The 21386-nt window shown below is 47.4% G+C and overlaps 1 protein-coding gene across 1 annotated transcript; it reads left to right on the forward strand.

Annotated features, from left to right (window-relative positions):
• Nucleotides 1-6693: 6693 nt before the first annotated feature.
• On the forward strand, nt 6694-12801 carry Treml1 (triggering receptor expressed on myeloid cells like 1). The gene is made up of 7 exons (XM_034521791.2): nt 6694-6919; nt 7291-7527; nt 7685-8017; nt 10441-10579; nt 11162-11247; nt 11636-11688; nt 12254-12801. The coding sequence occupies exons 2-7, from the start codon at nt 7485-7487 to the stop codon at nt 12548-12550; spliced, it is 951 nt and encodes a 316-aa protein (XP_034377682.1). The 5' UTR covers nt 6694-6919; nt 7291-7484; the 3' UTR covers nt 12551-12801.
• Nucleotides 12802-21386: the final 8585 nt, after the last annotated feature.

Genomic DNA, 21386 nt, shown 5'->3' on the forward strand with positions numbered 1-21386 from the left:
CGTCTTGGCTCCATGTTTCTCTTACCCCTCCATCTCCTTTTCATTTCCAGCCCTCCTTTCAGGTGAATCCAGTTTGTCTGTGGCCACTGGGCAGCTACAGAAAGTAACCATTTTGGGTGCCATGTCTTCCATCTCATGGGCTCCAATCTTTCCATCTTCAAACCCTTCCCTACATTTGATCACCAAGTCCTTGTGTGGGATAGCTGGTCATCTTCCTACTTCTCCCTTTGTGGGACTGTCTTCATCAGCTACTCTTTGGCAACAGTTGTCCCCTCCTAGCTCCTGGCTCCTTCCTCTTATCCCTACCCTACTTCTGCCACTCGGGGACATTGAAGCCACCGACTCGTGCTTTCAGCTCCCAGAGCTGTGCTTCCATCTGCAACTTCCCCTCTGGAGAAACAAGGATAGAATCACCATATCTGAGCTGGGAACAGATAGTTCACAGCCCTAAAGGTGCTGAGAGGAATGGAGGCTCAGAGAAGGAGCGAGCTTAGTCCCCATCTCTAGTGGAGCCTGGAGATCAAGTTTCCCTTCACATTTATGGCACCTGTTTCTCCACCTCCATTCTGCTAGTGTGTTTGTGGATGATAAGTGCATTTCGACATGTTGTTTTGAGCTTGATCTGAGCCCCAGAGATACATACAGCTCAGACTCTGCTCTTGGAGCTCTTGTTCTAGGGAGAGGAGGTAGTGGGTAGTAATAAACACAGTAATGAGGGTTATGCCCAAAGGCAAAAAGTGTTGAGAGAAATTTAAAAATAAAGCCGGGTGCAAAGGATATGGGATGTGCGTTTTGAGCAGGACAGTCAAAGGGGACATGCAAAGGAAGTTAGCAAATACATGAGGGAATTGTGAACAGAATCTGAGGCAAAGGGATAGTCAGGCCTGGGTGAGTCTCTTTAACCCCGTTCTTGTTCATTTCTGTTGCTGTGATAAAACACCTGGGCCAAAAGCAAAATAGGGATAAAAGGACTTGTTTTGCTTATAATTCCAAGTTACAGTCAATCAATTTGGGGAAGTTGAGACAAACTCAAATAACTAGGTGCATCATGAGAGAAGCAAATGCATCCATTCTACCTGCTTGCTTGTGTCCATGTGTAGTGAGCTTTCTTACCTCATGAAGCTCGAGATCCAGGAAACAACAGTGTCCGAATTCAGGCTGGGTCACTGAATTCGGACACTGTTGTTTCCACCTTTGTTAACAGTCAAGACAATCCCCTCCAGACATGACTATCTGACTCAGGTTGGGTCTTCCCACCTCTGCTGTCAAGACAATCCCCCCAGCCCCCAGACATGCCCACACACCAACTTCATCTAGACAACCCCTCTTAGGGACACTCTTCCCCATGATTCTAGATTGTGTCAAATTGACTGTTAAAATCAACCAACACACAAACACACACCTAACACCCTCTGTGAGAATAAGAGAGAACAGGGTAGAAATTCCCTGAAGGATCAGAGTGTGGAGGGATCAAGCTGGCCACACACCCAAGCTTTCTATTAGGCCTCAGAAGTAGACACCCAGGAGTCCCTGTGGCCATGGTGACATGTGTGTACTTTACCATCTAACATGGGCTTGGAATTATGGGAAAAGTCCATCATGGTATGCATGCTCCAGCCTCACTTTTATATGGCCCTTTTGGGTTCCAACCCTGCCTTGTCACCCCTACTTGGGCTTCTCCACTAATCCTGGCCTGTAGGTCTGGATCAGCCTGCATTTGGGGCTTTTCTGACAGCCTTGTTGTGGCCTAAGGCAGTCGAGTCACCCTCACAGATCCAGCCCAGTCTATCCAAGCCCTTTCAGTTGCCTGTACTATGAGCACAGGGCTGTAAAGTGGGCCTGAGAGGCTCTCTGAGACTTGCCTGGCACTGGAACAGGGTGGCTGCTAACCTCCTGGAGCTTGCTTTTCACTCTTTACCTACTCTATCATGTAGATCCCTATCTGAGATGCCTACCTCTGGGTTAGAGTGATCACTGGGATGCCTTCCCTTGAGCTAAGGATCATCATAGGCTAAAAGGTAGATGGATTCCTGGGCTTCAGTTTCATCTCTGACGCCTGACAACTTGTAGTAAGCAGGTTCTTCAACCCACAACAGTTGGTTGATTGTAAAAATAGATTGGACAAACAAGCAATGAGTCAACCAACACTCCCTTTGTCTATTTCACTGGGGTTTAAAAATTATGTGGGGGGGGGATGGGGCGGCTGGTGAGATGGTGTCTTAGTTGCTGTTGCTCTATTGCTATGCAGAGACATCATGACCAAGGCAACTTATAAAAGGAAGCATCTAATTGGGGCTTACTACAGGTTCAGAGGGTTAGTCCTTCCTTGATCACCATGGTGGGGACCATTGTGCTAGAGCATAGTGGGAACAGTAGCTAAGAACTTACCATCTGATTTACAAGCAAGCAGAGACAGACAGAGAGAGGGAGGGAGGGAGAGAGAGAGAGAGAGAGAGCGAGAGAGAGAGAGAGAGAGAGAGAGAGAGAGACTGGCATGGGCTTTTGAAACCTCAGAGCCCTCCCCCAGTGACACACATCCTCCAACAAGGCCACAGCTCCTTATCCTTCTGTAAATGAGAATGGCCCATGCAGGCTCATATGCTTAGTCATCAGGGAGTGAACTGTTTGGGAGGGGCTAGGAGGTGTGGCCTCTCAGAGGAGGTGTGGCCTTGTTGGAGGAGTGGTGTTACTGAGGGTGGGCTTTGAGCTTTCAAAAGCCCATACCAGAACCAGTCTTTTCCTCCTTATCCTCCTCCTCCTCCTCCTCCTCCTCCTCCTCCTCCTCCTCCTCCTCCTCTTCTTCTTCTTCCTCCTCCTCTTCTTCTTCTTCTTCCTCCTCTTCTTCCTCCTCCTCCTCTTCCTCCTCCTCCTCCTCTTCTTCTTCTTCTTCTTCTTCTTCTTCTTCTTCTTCTTCTTCTTCTTCTTCTTCTTCTTCTTCTTCTTCTTCTTCCTCCTCCTCTTCCTCCTCCTCCTTCTCCTCTTCCTCATCTTCTTCCTCCTCTTCTTCTTTTTCTCTCTCTCTCTGCCAGCTGCCTGCTGATGAAGATGTAAAGCTCTCAGCTACTGTTCCAGGGTCACCCCTGTCTGTTTCCTGCCAAGGTTTCCTGACAATGTTTCCTGACAATGGTCAAGAACGCTCTAAACTGTAAGCAAACCCTCAGTGAAATGCGTCCTTTTACAACAATTGCCTTGGTCACGGTGTCTCTTCACAGCAAAAGAACATTGTCTGAGACAATATCCTCTGCAATCCACCAATTGGGAACCAGACATTCACACCAGAAAAGGGTCAGTGGTTAGGAGCACTTGGTGTTATTATAGAGGACCTGAGTTTAGTTCCCAGGACACAGATTAGGCTGCTTATAGTTGCCTGTAACTCCAGCTCCTGGGGAGTTGGAGTTACAGGCAACTATAAGCAGCCTATATCCTCTTCTGACCTCCTCAGGTATGTCCCTCCCCCTGCACACAAGCACACACATACACTCGCACATGCTTACACAGACACTATTGTGTATGTGTGAGGTCAGAGGACAGCTTAACCTCTTTCTGTTGATGTTAAGCTTCATTCTTCCTTCTAGTCCATGCTCCCAGAAACAAGACTCAAAATACATTTATAATAGCCTTGGCCATATAGCCAGGCTTTTTTTTTTCTTTTTAGATCATAACCTAAATTATCCCATTTATTTTAACCTACATTCTGCTACATGGCTAGTTACCTGTGCTCAGGTACCATGTATGTGTCTGTTTCATCACATCTTCCTGGTAAATCTCCCCTCTGTCTCTATCCCAGAATCCTTTTTGCCTCATGGATGTCCCACCTCCTATTTCCTGCCTAAGTCATAGGCCATCAGACTTATTATTGACAGGTGCTGCATCCATACAGACATAAGGTGCTCTCTCTACAGATTTCCACCACGTAGATCCCCCAAATCAGACTTGAGTTGTTAGGCTTAGCAGCAAGCAGCTTTATCAGCAGAGTCATCTTGTGTCCTCATTGGATTTTTGCAAAGTAAGAAGATGTAAAATTTATGGAAATCCCTGGCCAGGTGGCCAGTATGTTGTAGGTCCTCAACAAACACTGGCTTTCTCACTGTAAAACTCAGCACATCATGCTTCCTCGGAGGCCAGGCTCCCTCCTGGCCTTCTGGTCCAGCATTCCACTGTATTCATCTGAAGATCTCAGTTTAATGTATGAAACCATCCCAGGTACACACAACACCCCATGGCTACTTAAGTGGACTATGTGCACTGTCAGGACAGGAGACAGTCTTGCTCCGTCCTCAGCACACAGGAACAGCGGGCCACCTATCACCCTTTCTACTGGGCTCAGTTTAATTTCTAGTGAGCTCCCAGGTACTTCCAGTTATCAACAGACTGTTTCTGGAAGAAAGGAAAGGAAGAGGAGGGAGGGAGAAAGGGAGGGAAGGAGGGAGGGAAGACATGTGACTCAGTTGCTAAGGTCAGAGCCTGGTTAATTGGTTAAGCCAATTATAGAGTAGAATATTGGAGAAAGCAGAAAAAGAAAAATGTCCCAATGTGGTCACATTGAGAATAGGAAGGAACAAAAGGTCCCATGACCTCCCCAAATCATCTTCAGGATCTTTTTCTCCTACATGTTTTCACGCGTGCCTTTATGGTTTTGCATGTATGAGTACATGTGTATGTGGGTGCCTGTCCATACATGTGGAGGCCGAAGGTTGATGTCAGTAATCATCCTTGCTGGACATGGTGGCATATACCTTTAATGCCTACAGTAGAGAGGCAGAGGCAGGAGGGTCAAGGTTCTCTGAGTTCAAGGCCAGTTTGGTGTACATACAGCATTCCAACGAAGAAAGAAAAAGGAAGAAAAAAAGAGAATCATCCTTGATGGATTTTTCACATCATTCCACTTTATTATTAAGTCAAGGTCTCTAGTCAAACCTGCTATGACTAGTCTCTCTAGCCAAGACTTGCTGGCTCTCCTGTTTCTGTCTTCTGGAGATGGACTTACAGGTAGGGCACCACGCCTATGGCAGTGTTGAAATAGGTTCTTGAGGATCCAAACTACAGTCTTCATGCTTATGCAGCAAGCACTTTATCTGCTGAGCCATCACCCCAGCACCCACCTTGGGGGTCTTAGCATGAGGTTTGGGTTTGAATAGAAGCCAAGAGGCCATGAAGGAAACAGTCTCTGCCAAGATCCTGCTCCCCATCATTGCCCAGGCTTCAGGTTCTTGCTTGGTAATCTGACAATCCTTATACCTGTGTGCGGCCTCTCGCTCTCTCTCTGGGAAACTGTTTCCCCCTCTGAGAGGTGGCACCAGGGCTTCAGTCTGCTTCATTGTCTGCTAGTTGAAAGAAGGGGCATGAGGGTCTCTTTAGAATATCTTCATTCTTACCAGAACAGTTATAGGCATTGGAAAGGAGGGACAGAGGGAGAGAGGAAGGGAGAGACTGAGGGAGGGAGAAAAGAAGGTCTTGCTGCTGTTCTCTGGACCTCATCTTCCACACCAGGGCAATGTGTTCTTCCCTAGACGTAGCTCTAGTTCTGACAGACTGTTTTATCGTGTGCTCTGTCTGGTTCCCAAGAGCCCAACTTCCTCCCCCAGGGCAATTTGGAAGCCAGATGTTTTGTCTGTAGGCAGTGAATCTGAATCCCAAGAACCCCAAAAATGCAGTTCAAGAAACAAGTGAGCTCTAGGGTTTTGAAATGGCCCTCACAGGCTCCTGTACTTGAACACATAGGTGGTGGTGCTGGTGGAGAAGATGGTATGGAGTCTGTAGGAGTCACAGCAGACAGGCCTGCTTTTAATCAGCCTTTGCTTCCTGTCTGCTTCCGTGGTGTGGCCAGATGCCCATGCTTCTGTTGCCATGCCTTCGCTGTCATAACGGGTCAACATCCCCTAAGACAGAGAAGCCCAGTAAACCTTTCCTTTCTCGGGGTGATTTTGTCAGTAATACACTGGCTCACTGATGATCCTTCCTCTTTAGAGAGTGGCAGAGACAGAGAAAGAACCAGATATCCACCATTATTCTGCAGTATAAATGTTCTTAGGAAAGAAAGTAAAGGATACAAGTCTCTGGATGTTTCCCAGTCTCCTGCTCCTGAGGGCCATCCGATGCTCAGCCATGCAGAAGCATAAGGGCTTTGCACATACTGTCAGGACCATGTAGGAAGGTGGAAATATTCACGGGCAACACAGTATTCCTGGCATCAAAGTAGTCTGCATACAGAAAAAAATAATAACACTTGAAAAATAAGGAAATAGAACTTCTAAATTAAAATTGTCAAGAAAAATTAAGTAAGAGAGGTGGCACAATGGTTAAGAGCATTTGCTGCTCTTGCAGAAGAACCAGGTTCAGGTCCCAGAACCTACATGGCAGTTTACAACTGTCTGCAACTCCAGTTCCAGGGAATAAAGCACCTTCTCCTGATCTCCTAAAGACAAAACAATTACATGCATAAAATAAAAGTAAATAAATCTCTTTTAAAAACGAAAGAATAAACAAGAAAGGGACTGGGGCTATATCTCCTTTGGTAGAGGGTTCGCTCACATGCATGCAGCCCTAAGTCCCATCCCCTGCAGCACAGAAACCCTGCTGGAGAATAAGTCTGAAATTCCTGCACTCAGGAAGCAGAGTCATCAGACCAGAAGTTCAAGATCACCCTTAGCTACATAACAACTTTGAGGCTAGTCTGGGCTACATGAGACACCATCTCCAAAAGGAAAATGAAGATAATAAAAGAAATGGAAGAAGAATATGCAGATCCCAGAAGCTTGATGGATTAAGAGATGAACAACGTGAAAGAAATGTCATGAAAAACAGGAAGAACATGCAAGAAAGGAAAGATCTGTGCTGCCAAGTAATGGGTGGGGACAGAAAGGCAAGAGGAGACTATGGTGTGTCCCCTCTGAAGAAAATCATGCTTCCTGGAATTGAGGTGGGTGGATTTGAAAGAAAGGGCCTAGAGCATCTAGGTAGGACACAGGCAAAGACAGGTCCAGTGGGTTTCTAGGGAAGAGGTTGTGGTGAGCGAGTGGGGGTCCCCTGGGAGCTAGGGTGGTAAGCATATGAGTAGAGCCAGGATGGGAGAATCACCCATAAAGACTTGAGAATCAGATGACCTTGGGCCACATGGATGGCTCTTAATTTCCTCCTTCATAGCTCTTTCTTCGCATCTGTGTGTAGGAGACTGAAGATTATCTCTTACTCTCCTGCCCTCAAGATGCTGGGTCTTCTCTTCATTCCCTTTGGTGGGGTATCAGACCCCCTTCTTCCAACCTCTCCCTTACTTGCCTACCGGTCTCTCAGGGCCTCTGAATCTTGAGCCAAGAAATCCTTGGAAAAGCTTCCTGCCCGCAACCTTGGAGATTCCTACCAGTGTAACTGTTAGCCTCTATGGTTGCTGGAGAGCCCACGTGACTGTATGGACAGATGTTTCCTGCCCCCAAGAGCCTGCAGTTTTAGAGAGGAGGCCACCCTCAGAACCTACTGACTGCCCAGCCATGGGATGCTACCTGTTGCTGCTGCTGCTGCTGGGACTAGCAGGTAAGATGCAGATGTAGCCACGCCTCCTTCACCAGCTGTAAGTATCACAGATGCCACAGCTACCCCTCTGGATCCCCGAGTGTCTATGTCGGAGAGTGGGCTAGGAACCATGCCTGGTTCTATCCAACCCTTACTCCCACATCTCTTCTTTCCACAGGCCAAGGCTCAGCTGACAGTCATCCTGAGGTGCTACAGGCACCAGTAGGGTCATCCATTCTAGTGCAGTGCCATTACAGGCTCCAGGATGTGAGGGCTCGCAAGGTGTGGTGTCGGTTCTTGCAGGAAGGCTGTCGCCCGCTAGTGACCTCAGCGGTGGACCGAAGAGCTCCAGGAAATGGGCGCATGTTCCTCACTGACATGGGTGGGGGGCTCCTGCAGGTGGAAATGATAACCCTGCAGGAGGAGGACACGGGAGAGTATGGTTGTGTGGTGGAGGGAGCCGCCGGACCCCAGACCTTGCATACTGTCTCCCTGCTAGTGCTTCCACTAGGTGAGTTGCCCTAAGCTGCCCTCCCCTGTAGTCAGACGGGTGATCTGTGATGGGGACCCTTTGGGGCCTTGGGGGTGTGGGGCTCACTAGGAAGGCATTGGGGTGAGATATCATTTTGACAGCTCTGCTGGACTGTGTGGCAACGGAACCGTTTGGGAAGCTGGAGATAAGCTGCTGAGCAGTGGCCATCTCTTCCTCTCTCCCCGACAGTAGCTTTCTGTCACGGCATCTGCAAGGCCGTGTCTTCCTCCAACTCTTCCAGGCCGATACTGTCTTTGTTTTACTTTACGTGAACTTCAAGCACATTAACAGCCATTAATTTTTGTGCCTTTCATTGTGTGTGTGGGTGTGGGTGCGCGCACGCGCACACATGCCACAGTGCATACATATGTAGAGGTAAGAAGACAATTGGTGAGAGCTGATTCTCTCCTTCACCTTTTGGGCTTTGGAGTTCAAACTCAGGCTGTCAGGCTTGGCAGTGAGTCTCTTCACTTGCTGAATCATCTTGCTGGCCTGTGGCCATCATTCTACGCAGTAAGCGGATGCTGGCTAACATGAGTGAGTCCTCTTAGGATCCCACATCCTAGACACACATCCTGAAGTTTTTGCCTTGTTTTACTTTCTCTCTCTCTCTCTCTCTCTCTCTCTCTATATATATATATATATATAGATAGATAGATATAGATATAGATATAGATATAGATATAGATATATAATATATATATATAATATAATTATATATCTCTATATATAATATATATAATATATATGTATATATATAACATATATATGTGTATATATGTATGTGTATACACACACACAAACACACACACACACACACACACATATATATATCTTGTGCCTCTGTTGCCTCTGTGGTCTAAATACAGGTTACTATAAATATGTGTATGTGTGCATGTGGAGGAAAAAGGTCGATGTTGGGTGTCCTGCTCTCCACTTTGTTTTTGGAGACAGGCTCTCTCATGGAACCTGGAGCTCTGCTAGGCTGGCTGACCAGTAAGTTACAGGGATTCTCCTGTCTCCACCCATACCCTGTCTCAGTGCTGGAGTTACAGGCATGCGCTTTACGTCTGGCTTGTACACAGTGCTAGCGACCCAGCTCTTCATGCTTTAGTGGCAGGCTCTTTATCCACTGAGCCATCTCCCCAGCCCCCTTTTCACTTTTAAAGACACAGTCTATGTAACCCTGGCTAACCAGAAACTCACATACACCACAATGGCCTCAAAGTTGATAAGATCCTCCACCTCCCGAATGCTGGGATTAAAGGTATGCTGTGTTATGCCTAGTGCAACTCCAGGTTCTAACTCCTCAAGAGACAGATTGCAATAACACCAGTCTGGCTGGGAGTGGGGAGGAGGTAAGAGGATGACGGAGCAAGTACCTGGAGCTCCTCTCATTGCAGTGGGCAGGTGCTGCACAACGAGGATGCTCAGGCAGGGGGTACAGCATGGTGCCTAGGGAGGGAACAGCCTGTAACTCAAGCAAGCATTTAGTCTCAGAGGGTGGCTTCGTTAATTTTCTATTGGTGTGATGAGACATCAGCTTGCGGGGGGGGAGGGGGGTGGGAAGAGTTTTACTGGGGGCTTACAGTTCTAGACAGAGTCCAGGACTATCATGGTGGGGAGCATGGTAGCAAGCAAGAAGGCATGGCACTGGAGCAGTAGCTGAGAGCTTACATCCTGATCCACAAGCACAAGGCAGAGAGAGAGAGAGAGAGAGAGAGAGAGAGAGAGAGAGAGAGAGAGACTTTTGAAGCCTCAAAACCTAACCCCAGGCACACACCACTAAATCCTGCAGCCAAAGTTAAGACATTGTAGGACTGGCAGAAGAGCTATCCCGTGGGAATCCAGGTACCAGCTGGGTTATCAGAAAGGTCAATGGGTCTCGCCTCCCATTAGTGCTGGGTCAGCTCAGGCTGAGATCCTATCAGCTTGGAGATGAGGTCACGGGGCTGCAGGTCCATAGGAGGAGGCCCTCACTGGCGATCTGTGAGAGCCAAGAACAAGGTTGACATTGAGGATGACAACAAGAGAATCTATTCTGGGATGAGAAGGAGATACAAGATCATACAGTGATGGTTGGACATAGTGTGGTTGAGCTGGGGAGAGACCAGTGTGTGGGGAGGGGTTGGCAGAGACGAAGAGTTGCAGGGGGCCATGGGTGGGAGCTGGTGACAGAGGGGAAATGGCTATGCTTACAACCAGACAGAGATACCAAGAGAGGAAGCTATTTCCTAACTCACAGAATGAAGAACGGTATCTTCCCAGTCTGCCTTCCTTGGAGCAGAGAGGGGAAGGAGGGTTGTATCTCTCTTTCCTTAATTTCATTTCCCCGGTCCTTCAGGCTATGGAAAGCTGCTCCACAAAGGCTATGCACTCACTAATGTTTCCTTCTGGCTCAGTTCCTGGCCCAGGAGAGGGGGAGGAAACGGAGGAAGAGAAAGAAACCTATAGAACCGGAACCGGAAGTCTGTTAGAGGACCCTTCCTTGGACCTTTCCGCAAGCGCTGGTCCTCCCGAGTTCAGACGGCGTGAGAACAGGTGCTGCAAGCAGTAGTATGGGAGACCAGGGGAGCTGGGCAGTAAACATACAACTGATTTTGACCCACGGTGTGTCAGATGGAGGGCTACAGAGATGGCTCAGCAGTTAGGAACGCTTGCTGCTTTTGCTGTGGACAGAGTTCATCCCCAGCAGTTGAAAGCAGCCTGTGACTCCAGCTCCAGAAGACCTGGGGCTCTCTTCAGGCCTCTGAATCCACTTGCATACATGAGCATATACACCCTCACAGACATACACACAAGTAATTTTTAAAAAATCATCTCAAAAATCAAATGGGGCACACTTCTTACTTATCCCACTGCTGGTGGCCTTCCCAGTCAGCAGATAGACCGACATCTATCCATTTCAGTAATTGTCCCTTCACTCTGGTAGATCTCCAACAAAGACACTATAAAAATGTGTCTCCTCTCTCACATCTGGGCCGGCCCTCCTCCTTCCATTCCATCTCCTCTCAGTTATGGGTCTCAAAGGAGGCGGCAGTTATTCCCACTACTCCAGGGCTCTTGGGTGGCAGCTTCCCTCAGGCCCAGGGCTAAACCAGCCTATCCCTTTGTGTCTCTCAGTATCCCCCTGATCTGGGGTGTTGTGCTCCTGCTGGGCCTGCTGGTGGTGGCTGTGGTACTGTTTGCTGTGATGGCCAGAAAGAAAGGTAGGTAGCTGCCCACCTACTCCAGCGGCGAGGTCAGGAGTCAAACGTGTGTTTCCCACCTGAACAAGCTTGCTGGAATTCCAGCGGCTGATGGGGAGAGCAGGAAAGGGGACTTGGCTAGGGCAGGCCCGAGGGAGCTGATGAAGAGTGAGGATTGGAGAGAAAGGGTGGAGGGAAGGGAAGAGTTCCAGGGGAAAAGTGTTAGCGTTGAGGCAGCTGGAGAAGCAGAGAATGGGCGGGGAGGCAGAGCAGGCTTGTGGGCTGGAGGGGTAGAGGGTTAGAGACTGGAGTGGCGAAAGTGGTTATGCACTTGCAAAGATTTTGAGAGCCCTGGAGTTACTCTGCAAGCAACTAGACAGACTGTTGTACTATTGTCCTCTGTTGCCAGGGAACAGGTTTGGTGTCTGTGGCCCATCCCTGAGCACTGGAGTTTCAGGCATGGTAAGAAACCTTTGCAGATTCCCCTACCCATTACACTACTGAATAGGTGGAAAAAAGACCCTCACCTTCCTGGGGAAGTACCTTGGGGTATTCTAGGGAGTGCCTTGGGGCTTAAGATGTCTTCAAAGCACCCCACTCCACTTTATTTTTTAAATGAGACAGGGTCTCTTTATACTTCGGTGGTCTACAACTTACTATGTAGGCCAGGCTGGCCTCTAATTCATGGAGAGTCACCTGCCTCTGCCCCCTGAGTGCTGCGTTTAAAGGCGTGCACCATCACTCCCAGATCTTGTTGTTTCGTGTTTCAGACAGCATCTCACTAAGTTCCATTGGCCAGCCTGGAACTCACTATGTAGACCAGGCTGGACTTGAACTCTTTTGATACGGGGATTAAATATGCGTGCATTTGTGTATGTGTGCCCGCCACCATTCCTGGTCAAAGCAATGGCCTCTTGTCCCTTTGGTAATTGGGATTGTTACAGCCGGTCCATTGTGGACTCAGGCTTCCCATTAAAGGGAACTCAGGCAGAGTGACTTTGTGTGAGTTGCCTGTTTTGTATTCCAGGACCTTTCCTCAGCAGCCCAGCATAGCAGTGACTCTGGACTATCTACGGACATACCGCATGTGAGGCTCGACTCACCGCCTTCCTTTGACTCTATTTACATGGGCTCTTCTCTTGATCCGCCATCAAGGAAACCCCCAGCCCCACCCCCACAGCCCCTTCTGCCTCCTAAGGTTCTGATGTCCTCCAAGCCTGTGACATATGCCACAGTTGTCTTCCCGGGAGGGGACAAAGGTGAAATAGCCTCCTGTGGGCCAGTTCAAGATCTACCAAACAGTCAAACCCCACCCAGTAAATAATACACCTTAATTTGTACTCTTGGGGTCACCCCTGGGGGATTCTCTGCAGTCCATCTAACTAGCTCTGCCTTTTATGCCCAGAGTAGGTCAGTGTGGTGACGCTGGGCTCTGATCGAGTATCTTGGTTTGGTGGACACAGGAAGTGCTCAGATATAATTGAAGTGTTTGGGGGAAGAATTCTGCTGCTTCCTGGTGCTGGGTCTGCTGTCATCACATATTGGGTTAAATAAACCTGGAGGATGTGCAAGCTCTTCCTGCATGATGTGTGCATGTGTGTGCGCACGCGCACGTGTGTGCATGCACGTAAGTGCGCATGCGTGAGTGCATGTGTGTGTGTATGAATGTGCATGTATGTGTACGAGTGTGCGTATGTGTGTGTGCGTGTGTGTGTGCATCCAGAGGTCAGTGTTACTTTCCTTACTTTTTGAAACAAGGTCTTTCACTGATCAGGGCTAATTAAGCTGGGCTGGTTGACCAGAGAAGCCCAAGGACCCTCCTTTCTCCACCTCCTCAGAGCTTGGATTGCTGGCATTTGCTGTGGCGCCCAGCTTTTTATCTGGATGTTTGGAAACTGAAGTCAAGTCCTCAGATTTACACAGCATGGACTTTATCGACAGACCCTTCTCTCCTGGTCCCAGTATGTGAACTCCTAATGGTATGAGTGGGCAAGACAAAGCCTGATTCACTAGTCACGTGGTTTATGAACCAGAACGACTCTGATCTGGAGGCTTCAATGCCGGTGGGGAAGTAGCTTCTCCCCTGGTTAGAGTACTACAGAACAGTGAGATCGGGGGAGACTTGCTCGGAAGTTCTTCCTGCCCGTCATGATGCCCGAGAATACAGATTCATTGGCTTGAGTCTAGGAAGCTCTTCTGCTCTGTACCTTGTGAGCAAGTGACCTGTGATTAGCAGAGCATTTGATGGGCTGCTGGGTGGGGATGAGGGCTGCTGAGGAGTGGGGCAGTTACTGATGAACTCAGGACAGATGCACAGTAGGAGATAAGACCACAAAGCAAAAGGAGAAAAAACAGGAGTGGAGACAGACACCACATTCCTTCTCAGAAGGGACTTAGCATTTTCAAGCCCTGGGAGTGAGAGAAATTCTCAGACACTAGTCTTACCAAAGCTGGTGTCTAAGTTAGGGTTTACTTTGCTGTGAAGACACACCATGATCAAGGCAGTTGTTATAAAGGACAACATTTAATCGGGGCTGGCTTAGAGTTTCAGAGGTTCGAGTCCATTACCATCATGGTGGGGAGTACGGCAGCATGCAGACAGACATTGTGCTGGAGGAGCAGAGAGTTCTACATCTTGATCCAAAGCCAGCAGGGAGACTGTCTTCCAGGCACCTAGGAGGAGAGTCTCAAAGCCCACCCCCATAGTGACACACTTCCTCCAACAAGGCCACACCTACTCCAACAAGGTCACACCTACTAATAGTGCTGCTTCCTGAGCCAGTCATATTCAAACCATCACAGCTGGTTTTCCCAGCTATGTAACCACGTGGCAGCTCTGTTCCCTTTAGCCTTGGGAGAGCTCAGTGGAAAAAAGGCATCAGAGAGAAAAGAGAGGTAGAAGGATGTCTAAGGAATTTCTTCTGGAACTGACTGGAAAAGATTTGCTCATACTGGAACAAGAGATTCAAGGGAGGGGGGAATGAAATCTTAGGACTCTGGTCCTGTAACAGTGACAGGGTACAGCTAGAAAGGGCCATCCTTTTGATTGAAGCACCTCAGAAGAAAGCACCTCATACTCACGCCACTAAGCTATGGGAGCCTAGGAAGCTGCTCTGCTCGGGCAGGATGTCCTGAGCATCTCCTGACACATGTTTCAAAGTGGTGATCTCGGGAGAGGAGGCTCAGTGCTTAAGCATTTGCTGCGTAAGCCTGAGGACTAGCATTTGGGTCCCCAACACCCGTGTAAATGCTAGATGGCATGGTATCTCCTTGTGCTTCCAGAGACCCGATCCTCAGAGCAAGCCGGATATCAAGACTAGCCATGCTGGTGAGCTCTAGGTTTGACTGAGATACCCATCTTCAATGAATAAGGTTGGAGAGTGATAGAGTGTGATTTATGACATTAATCTCGGGCCTCTACATGCATGCACACACAGGCACATGCGTGTGTATGGGCACACCCTACCACACACATGTGAAAAGGGGAGAGGAGAGAATGCTGGCCACACAGTGCACTGTTGTATCCTCACTGCTTCCTGTGTGACTGTAGGGCTGCCTGGAGCTTTGCCCAGCATCCTGGGAGCCTTGTGCATGCCACTACCCTGTCACGGACCAAAGTTCAGAATTCTTAATACAGTTCCTAATAGATGCAGAGGATATTGGAAAATCACAAGTCAAACCACCATAGTCAGCAATTGTCTGTAGAAATCCCAGCCTTGCTGGAATTGGTGGGCAAGGCACAAACACGAACACACACAGCTACTGAGCTGCAGAGTTCCAAGCAGAACCCAGTCTGTCTTGCTCCAGGTCCCTTGCTCTTGTCTGCTAGTCAGTAGGTGAAAATATGAATGAATGAGGAGCTTGGGACACTGGGTGAGAAGAAGGCAGGGAAGCTGGGATGAGATGGAGCTGGGTAGACAGGGATGAGGATGGTGAGGCATAGCAAAGAGATCAATACCAGAGGACTTGCAAATGAGACACCATAATTATGGACAAACATCCCCCTTCCTTCCATGATGTTCTCATCATGCTCATTTAGAGACAGTGGTAAACTCTGAGTCCAGGATAGCTTACCATAGGCTAGGTCCTATGAATGCCTGTAGAGCCTAGTGATCAATCTGAGCAGAGTCCCAGCTCTACCACGCTCTGGCTGTACTTCCCAGCTAAACTGTCTCTAAGCTTCTATATCTTTGGTCCCACTGAGTAGTTTCTACTGGACATAGAACATGTCTGTACCCCTGTGACCCTGGAAAATCACAAGGCAAGCCATCACAGCCTGGAATTGTCTGCATTCCAACTGTGAGTTCTTGGAGAACATACAGGGAAAGGGTTACAGCTCTTTGCTCTGTGCTGTATACTAGCTGTCTTAATTAGTGTTCTCTTGCTGTGAAGAGACAACATCATGACCACAGGCAACTCTTATAAAGTTTTTTAGTCATAGTTCTCTAGAGTCACAGAACTTATAGACTGTCTCTATGTATTAAGGGAATTTATTGGAATGATTTACAGTCTGAAGTCCAACCATCCCAACAATGGGCAGCTGTGAATGAGAAGTCTAAGAATCTAGTAGTTTCTCAGTCCCACGAGGCTGGGTGTCTCAGCTGGTCTTCTGTGTAAGCTGGAGTCTGGAAGAAGTAGGTTCCAACAGATGTGCTGGCAAGGAAGTGCAAGCAGAAGAGAGCACCTTCCTTCTTCCAATATCCTTATGTAGGCCTCCAGCAGAAGGTGTGGCCCAGATTAAAGGTGTGCACTACCACCCCTGGATTTGGAACTTGCTCTGTCCCAGGCTGGCCTTGAACTCAGAGATCTGCTTGCCTCTGTCTCCTTCGATTAAAGGTGTGTACCACCTTGCCTGGGGCTAAACTTTCTGTGGCCACTATGCTTCAAGATCTGGAACAAAAGCCTCTGTCTTCCAGCCTCAAGATCTGGATCACAGGCGTGCCCTCCATTTCTGGATTATAGTTCACTCTAGATATAGTCAAGTTGAAAACTGGGAATAGCCATCACAGAAAGCATTTAACTGCAGCTGGCTTCCATTTCAAAAAACCTCAAAACCCACTCCCAGTGATATACTTTTTCCAACACCTATTTCATCGAGGCCATACCTCCCAATAGTTCCACTCCCTATGAGCCTGTGGGGGCCATTTTTATTCAAACTATATTACCCTCCTGGTCCCCATAAACTTGTAGCCATATCATGCATTTAGTCCAACTTCAAAAGTCTCCATACTCTATAACAGTCTCAATGTTTAAAAGTTCAAAGTCTCTTCAGAGACTCATCTCTTAACTATAGCCACTGTAAAATCAAGATTTTTTTTTAAAAAAGCAGATCACATACTTCCAATATACAATGGCACAGAATTTATATTATTCCAAAGGAGGAAAGGAATCATAACAAGGAGATACTGGACCAAAGTAAGACAGAAAACCAGCTGGGTAAACTCCAAACTCTGCATCTGATGTCTGGTGTTGAAGTGTTCTTCAGATCTCCAACTCCATTCAGCTTTGTTGACAGCACAATCTTTCTCTTGGGCTGGTTCCATTCCCTGTTAGCAGCTTTCCTTGACAGGTATCCCACGTCTCTGGCATCTCCAATATCTTGGGGGTCTCCGAGGCTCCAGGCTTTACCTCTACAGTTTCATGCAATGGCTTCTTTAAGCCTCCGTACAGGGACACCCCCTTCCCTGACATATACCTGGTCTTAGTGGCCTTTCTTAGTCGTGGGGAGAGATTCCATAACCCCTATCTTGTATCTTTGACTCTAAAGCCAGAACCACATGGCTGGAGCCAAGTTCTGCTGCTTGCTGGGGCTGCGATATGATCCCTTCGTTCAAATACATTTTTCACCAGTGTCTTAGTTAGGGTTTTACTGCTCTGAACAGATACCATGACCAAGGCAATTCTTATCAAAATGGGGCTGGCTTACAGGTTCAGAGGTTCAGTCCATTATCACCAAGACAGGAGTATGGCAGTGTCCAGGCAGACATGGTTCAGGATGAGCTGAGAGTTCTACTTCTTCATCTGAAGGCTGCTAGCAGAATCCTGGCTTCAAGGCAGATAGGATGGTGATTTTATAGCCCACACTCACAATGATACACCTACTCCAACAGGGTCACACCTTCTAATAGTGCCACTCCCTGAGCCAAGCATATACAAACCATCACAACTAGCTTTCTATTTTCAAAGGTTTCCTTCACTGTCTAAGCTTAACTGTCCTAGAATTCATTCTGTAGACCAGGCTGGCCTTGAATTCAGAGATCTGTCTAAGTCTGCCCCTTAAATGCTGGAATTAAAGGTATGAGCCAAATGGCTGGCCTTAAACTTTTCTTTAATTTCTATTTACAGTTTGGAATTTCTCTGGGTCGGGTCTTGTCCTGAGGACACCACTCCCCTTGTTCTATTTAGCATCAGGTTTTCTTTAATCTGTTTATTAATCTGTTAGCCCACATTTACTACTTTGTGGGTTCTTCCACCCTTCCATACCCCTTCTGTTCTACTCTCTCAACCCCTCAACACCTACATAGAAGAGAAAAAAGGATAGCAGAGAAAGAGAGCAACATTACTGTTTGACTATGTCCTGCCAACTAGGGGCATCAAGTTTCTTGGGGCAAGTTTGATGTTTGCTAGCAGGATATCTAATTTCTTCTTGTTGTTTTTTTTTTCCTTTGTGCATGACTACTTAACAAATGTTGACCAACATCAACCACCAACCCACCCACCTCTCAGGGCCTCTATATAGCATTTATATACCCTCTGAAAAGTCCCCAGAATTCCAGATGTCACACAATTGCAGAAACTGTCTGCAGCTGGCAAATCCACACCCTTGCTAGAGCACGAGGCAAATCATAGTCAGCTGCTGTGAACCGTCTGAAGCAGCCTCATATCCCACACCTGGGATTACAACAAAGCCATATTCTTAGAATGTTTTGGTGTTTTTCAAAGAAGCCAAAGTTCTCACTATACAGGACTTAGGTGTATTACACTTCCTGTGTCCCTTTTGTCCTCAATCTGTTCATTTTATACTTTTTCCTTGCTCAGCTTTCTCTTTTTCATTGTAAATCTGCACAAGACTAGCAATAACAACACAACACAGTCAATACTGTACTGCTTTGAAATCTCCCTTGCCAATGCCGTTAAGCCAAAACTCTTCAATTTAGCCTCAGGCAGGATTTTTGGACAAGGGCAAAAGCCATAGTCTTCAACAAAATATCACAAGAACAATCTGTAGTCCACTTACTAATATTCTTCTTTTCTGAAATCTCTTGTGCCCAGCCCCACACATTTCAAATCACCCTCAGCACTGTCCTCCATGCTCCTACTAGGATGGACCCTTAAACCCCACTTGAAGTATCTAATCACTTTTTCTAGTCCAAAGTCCCAAACTGTTCCATACTCCTCCAGACAAAAACATGGTAAGGCCTATCGCAGCAATACCCTACAGTACCAATTTCTGTCTTGAGACACCATGGCCATGGCAGCACTTGTAAAGGAAAGCGTTTAACTGGGGCTGGTTTATGTTTCAGAGGTTTAGTCCATTGTCATCATAGCAGAGAGCATGGCATCAGGGAGGAAGACATGGTGCTGGAGAAGGAGCTGAGAGTTCTGAATCCACTGGCAGCAGGAGAGAGAGAGAGAGAGAGAGAGAGAGAGAGAGAGAGCACTCTGGGCCTAGCTTGAGCTTCTTAAAGCCCACCCCCAGTGACACACTTTCCCCAACAAGGTCACCCCTCCTACTAGTGCCACTCTCTATAAACCTATGGGGACCATTTTTGTTCAAACCACCAAACCAACCATGGCTCTTTAACAAAATTATCACTCATGGGTCCTAGTTAGGGTTACTATTGCTATGATGAAACACTATGACCAAAAGCAAGTTGAGGAGGAAGGAGTTTATTTGGCTTATACTTTTACAGTACAGTTCACCATCAAAGGAAGTCAGGACAGGAACTCAAGTGGGACAGGAACCTGGAGACAGGAATGATGCAGAGGCCATGGAGGGGTGCTGTGTACTGGCTTGCTCCTTATTGCTTGCTCAGTCTGTTTTCATATAGATTGCAGGACCGCTTACCCAGAGATGGCACCAACCATAATTGGTTGGGACTTCCCCATCAATTACTAATTAATAAAATGCCCTACAGCGTAGGGGCAGTTCTGATGCTAAGGTCCTGTTCCCCATTGGTTCTTGATCTATGCTATGGGCCAATTGATGGGTGGAAAGACTAGGCAGGACTTCTGGGTCCTCACAGGCAAGCAGGCAGATGCAGGAGAGAGAAGAAGAGAGAGTTTGCCATGCTTTGGAGGGAGAAAGGTCAACAAGCCATGTTAGATCTCGGGTGGAGCAGCCACAGGCCGCTTCTACAGGTGGGAGGTTGGGAGTGTTGAGCTGGGACTGAAGGTGGCTGGGCAACTGAAATTGAGTGCGGATTTAGGATGCTGAGCTGGGAGTACTGGGAAGGGCACGCAGAAGTAGCCAATAATCTGCTACCCAACGGTTGAGCCAATAAGGCAAGTTGAAATTAAACAATTATGTTTAGCTGTGTTTTTTATCTGTCGATTCAATAGTCTCTGGGTGGGGGCTGGTAGTGCTGTCCATTCCTGGAGCAGAGTAGCAGAAGCTACACACAACACTACAGTTTTGCCACAGCTTGATCTTAAGAAGATATTCTCTGAAAGTTCCTGCATCTTGGATGACTATAGCCTCTGTCAAATTGGCATAAAACTAGCCAGCACACTGATGTAAGGCTCTAGGTTTGTTCTTAGAGTCAGAACTAGGACGCCACAGAAAGATAAAGGCTGTTGACACACCTTCAAGGAGACCTAATGGGGGCCACTGCTATTCAGCCTTGCCTTGGGCTAAAGAAGGGACACAAAAGAATCTTTCCAGAAGGACATAGAAGCTGGGTGGAAAATGTCCTTAAAAGCTTTTAGAAGCCCAGCTTGGTGATGTGCAGCTATAACTCCAGCACCCTGGAGACTAAGGCAGGAGGATCTTGAGTTCCAGAATAATTGGGCTAAATAATGAGTTCCTATTTTTAAAAAAGTTATTCAAAATATTGAATAGCCTCTGGAGAGATGTACAATAACTTAAACGATTTCTATGTGCCCCTAAAATTCTACCCTCTCCCACAAACCCAGGATGAGACATTACTATGTAGCTAGGGAGGTGTGGACCCCCCCCAGCTATGTTCCTCTGAGAGATTATTTATTTTATTATTATTTTTACGTGCACTGGCATGTTTGCCCATGTGTGTATTCATGTGAAAGTGTCAGAACTCCCGGAACTGGAGTTATAGACAGTAGTGAGCTGCCATGTGGGTGCTGAAAAATTGAATCCAGGTCCTCTGGAAGAGCAGCCAGTGCTCTTAACAGCTGAGCCATCTCTTTGCTGCACCCCCACCCTAAGAGATTAGAACAGAGCTACACTCAATGTTTAGTGAAATACAGATAGTCATCAAAGGGCCATACAATAATCCTATGAACAGAGAAGGCAACTGGGCCAAAATATGTTGTCAAGGTAGGAACTGGGGTGCAGGACACATGGAAAAGGGGAACAAAGAAGCCCTAGAAGAAGGACACCTGCAAGTGGCATGTGCTCCTCAAACCTTAAAAGACAGGGCACAGGCTATGGCTTAAGGACAGGCCCATGGTGACCTGTGGTCCAAACCTTGGGCTCCATCTGAGGTCTGGATTCCTTAGGAATACAGCAGAGCCCTGGACAAGCTTTACCCTTCTTGTTATTTTTTTTATTAATTTTTTTCACACGATATATTTTGATCACATTTTTCCCTCTCTCATCTCCTGCCAGATCCTTCCCATCTCTCTATCCACCCAACTTCAAGTTTGTTCTTTCTCTCCAAAACAAAACAAAACAAAACAACTTGTTTGTTTGTTTGTTAAGATTTATCTTCCTTATAAAGCAGCAGATCTAAGTCAGTAGAGAAGCAGGCCAGGCCAAGGACATCGTGACCTTGGGGAATGTCTGCCCATTGACTCTTCCTCCAATGGACAAAGAGCAAAACTGAACAGCCAGGAAGCCAGCGGAGGAGATGAGAGGAGCGTATGCTTTCAAAGCAATCCTGCATCTTAAAGATCACTTCACAGTTCTATTTATACGGAGAACATCTGTGCCCAGAATCAGAACTGTCTCCAGGCATAGAATG

Source organism: Arvicanthis niloticus, chromosome 17 (genome assembly GCF_011762505.2).
Source record: "Arvicanthis niloticus isolate mArvNil1 chromosome 17, mArvNil1.pat.X, whole genome shotgun sequence".
In the NCBI taxonomy this organism is placed as follows: Eukaryota; Metazoa; Chordata; class Mammalia; order Rodentia; family Muridae; genus Arvicanthis; species Arvicanthis niloticus.

Bases quoted from the DNA above. Each gene is read 5' to 3' on its own strand.
- Treml1 (XM_034521791.2), top strand. From the start codon at position 7,485: ATGGGATGCTACCTGTTGCTGCTGCTGCTGCTGGGACTAGCAG. The intron at 7,528-7,684 runs GTAAGATGCAGA...TTCTTTCCACAG, and splicing joins GCTGCTGCTGGGACTAGCAG to GCCAAGGCTCAGCTGACAGT. The intron at 8,018-10,440 runs GTGAGTTGCCCT...CTTCTGGCTCAG, and splicing joins CCTGCTAGTGCTTCCACTAG to TTCCTGGCCCAGGAGAGGGG.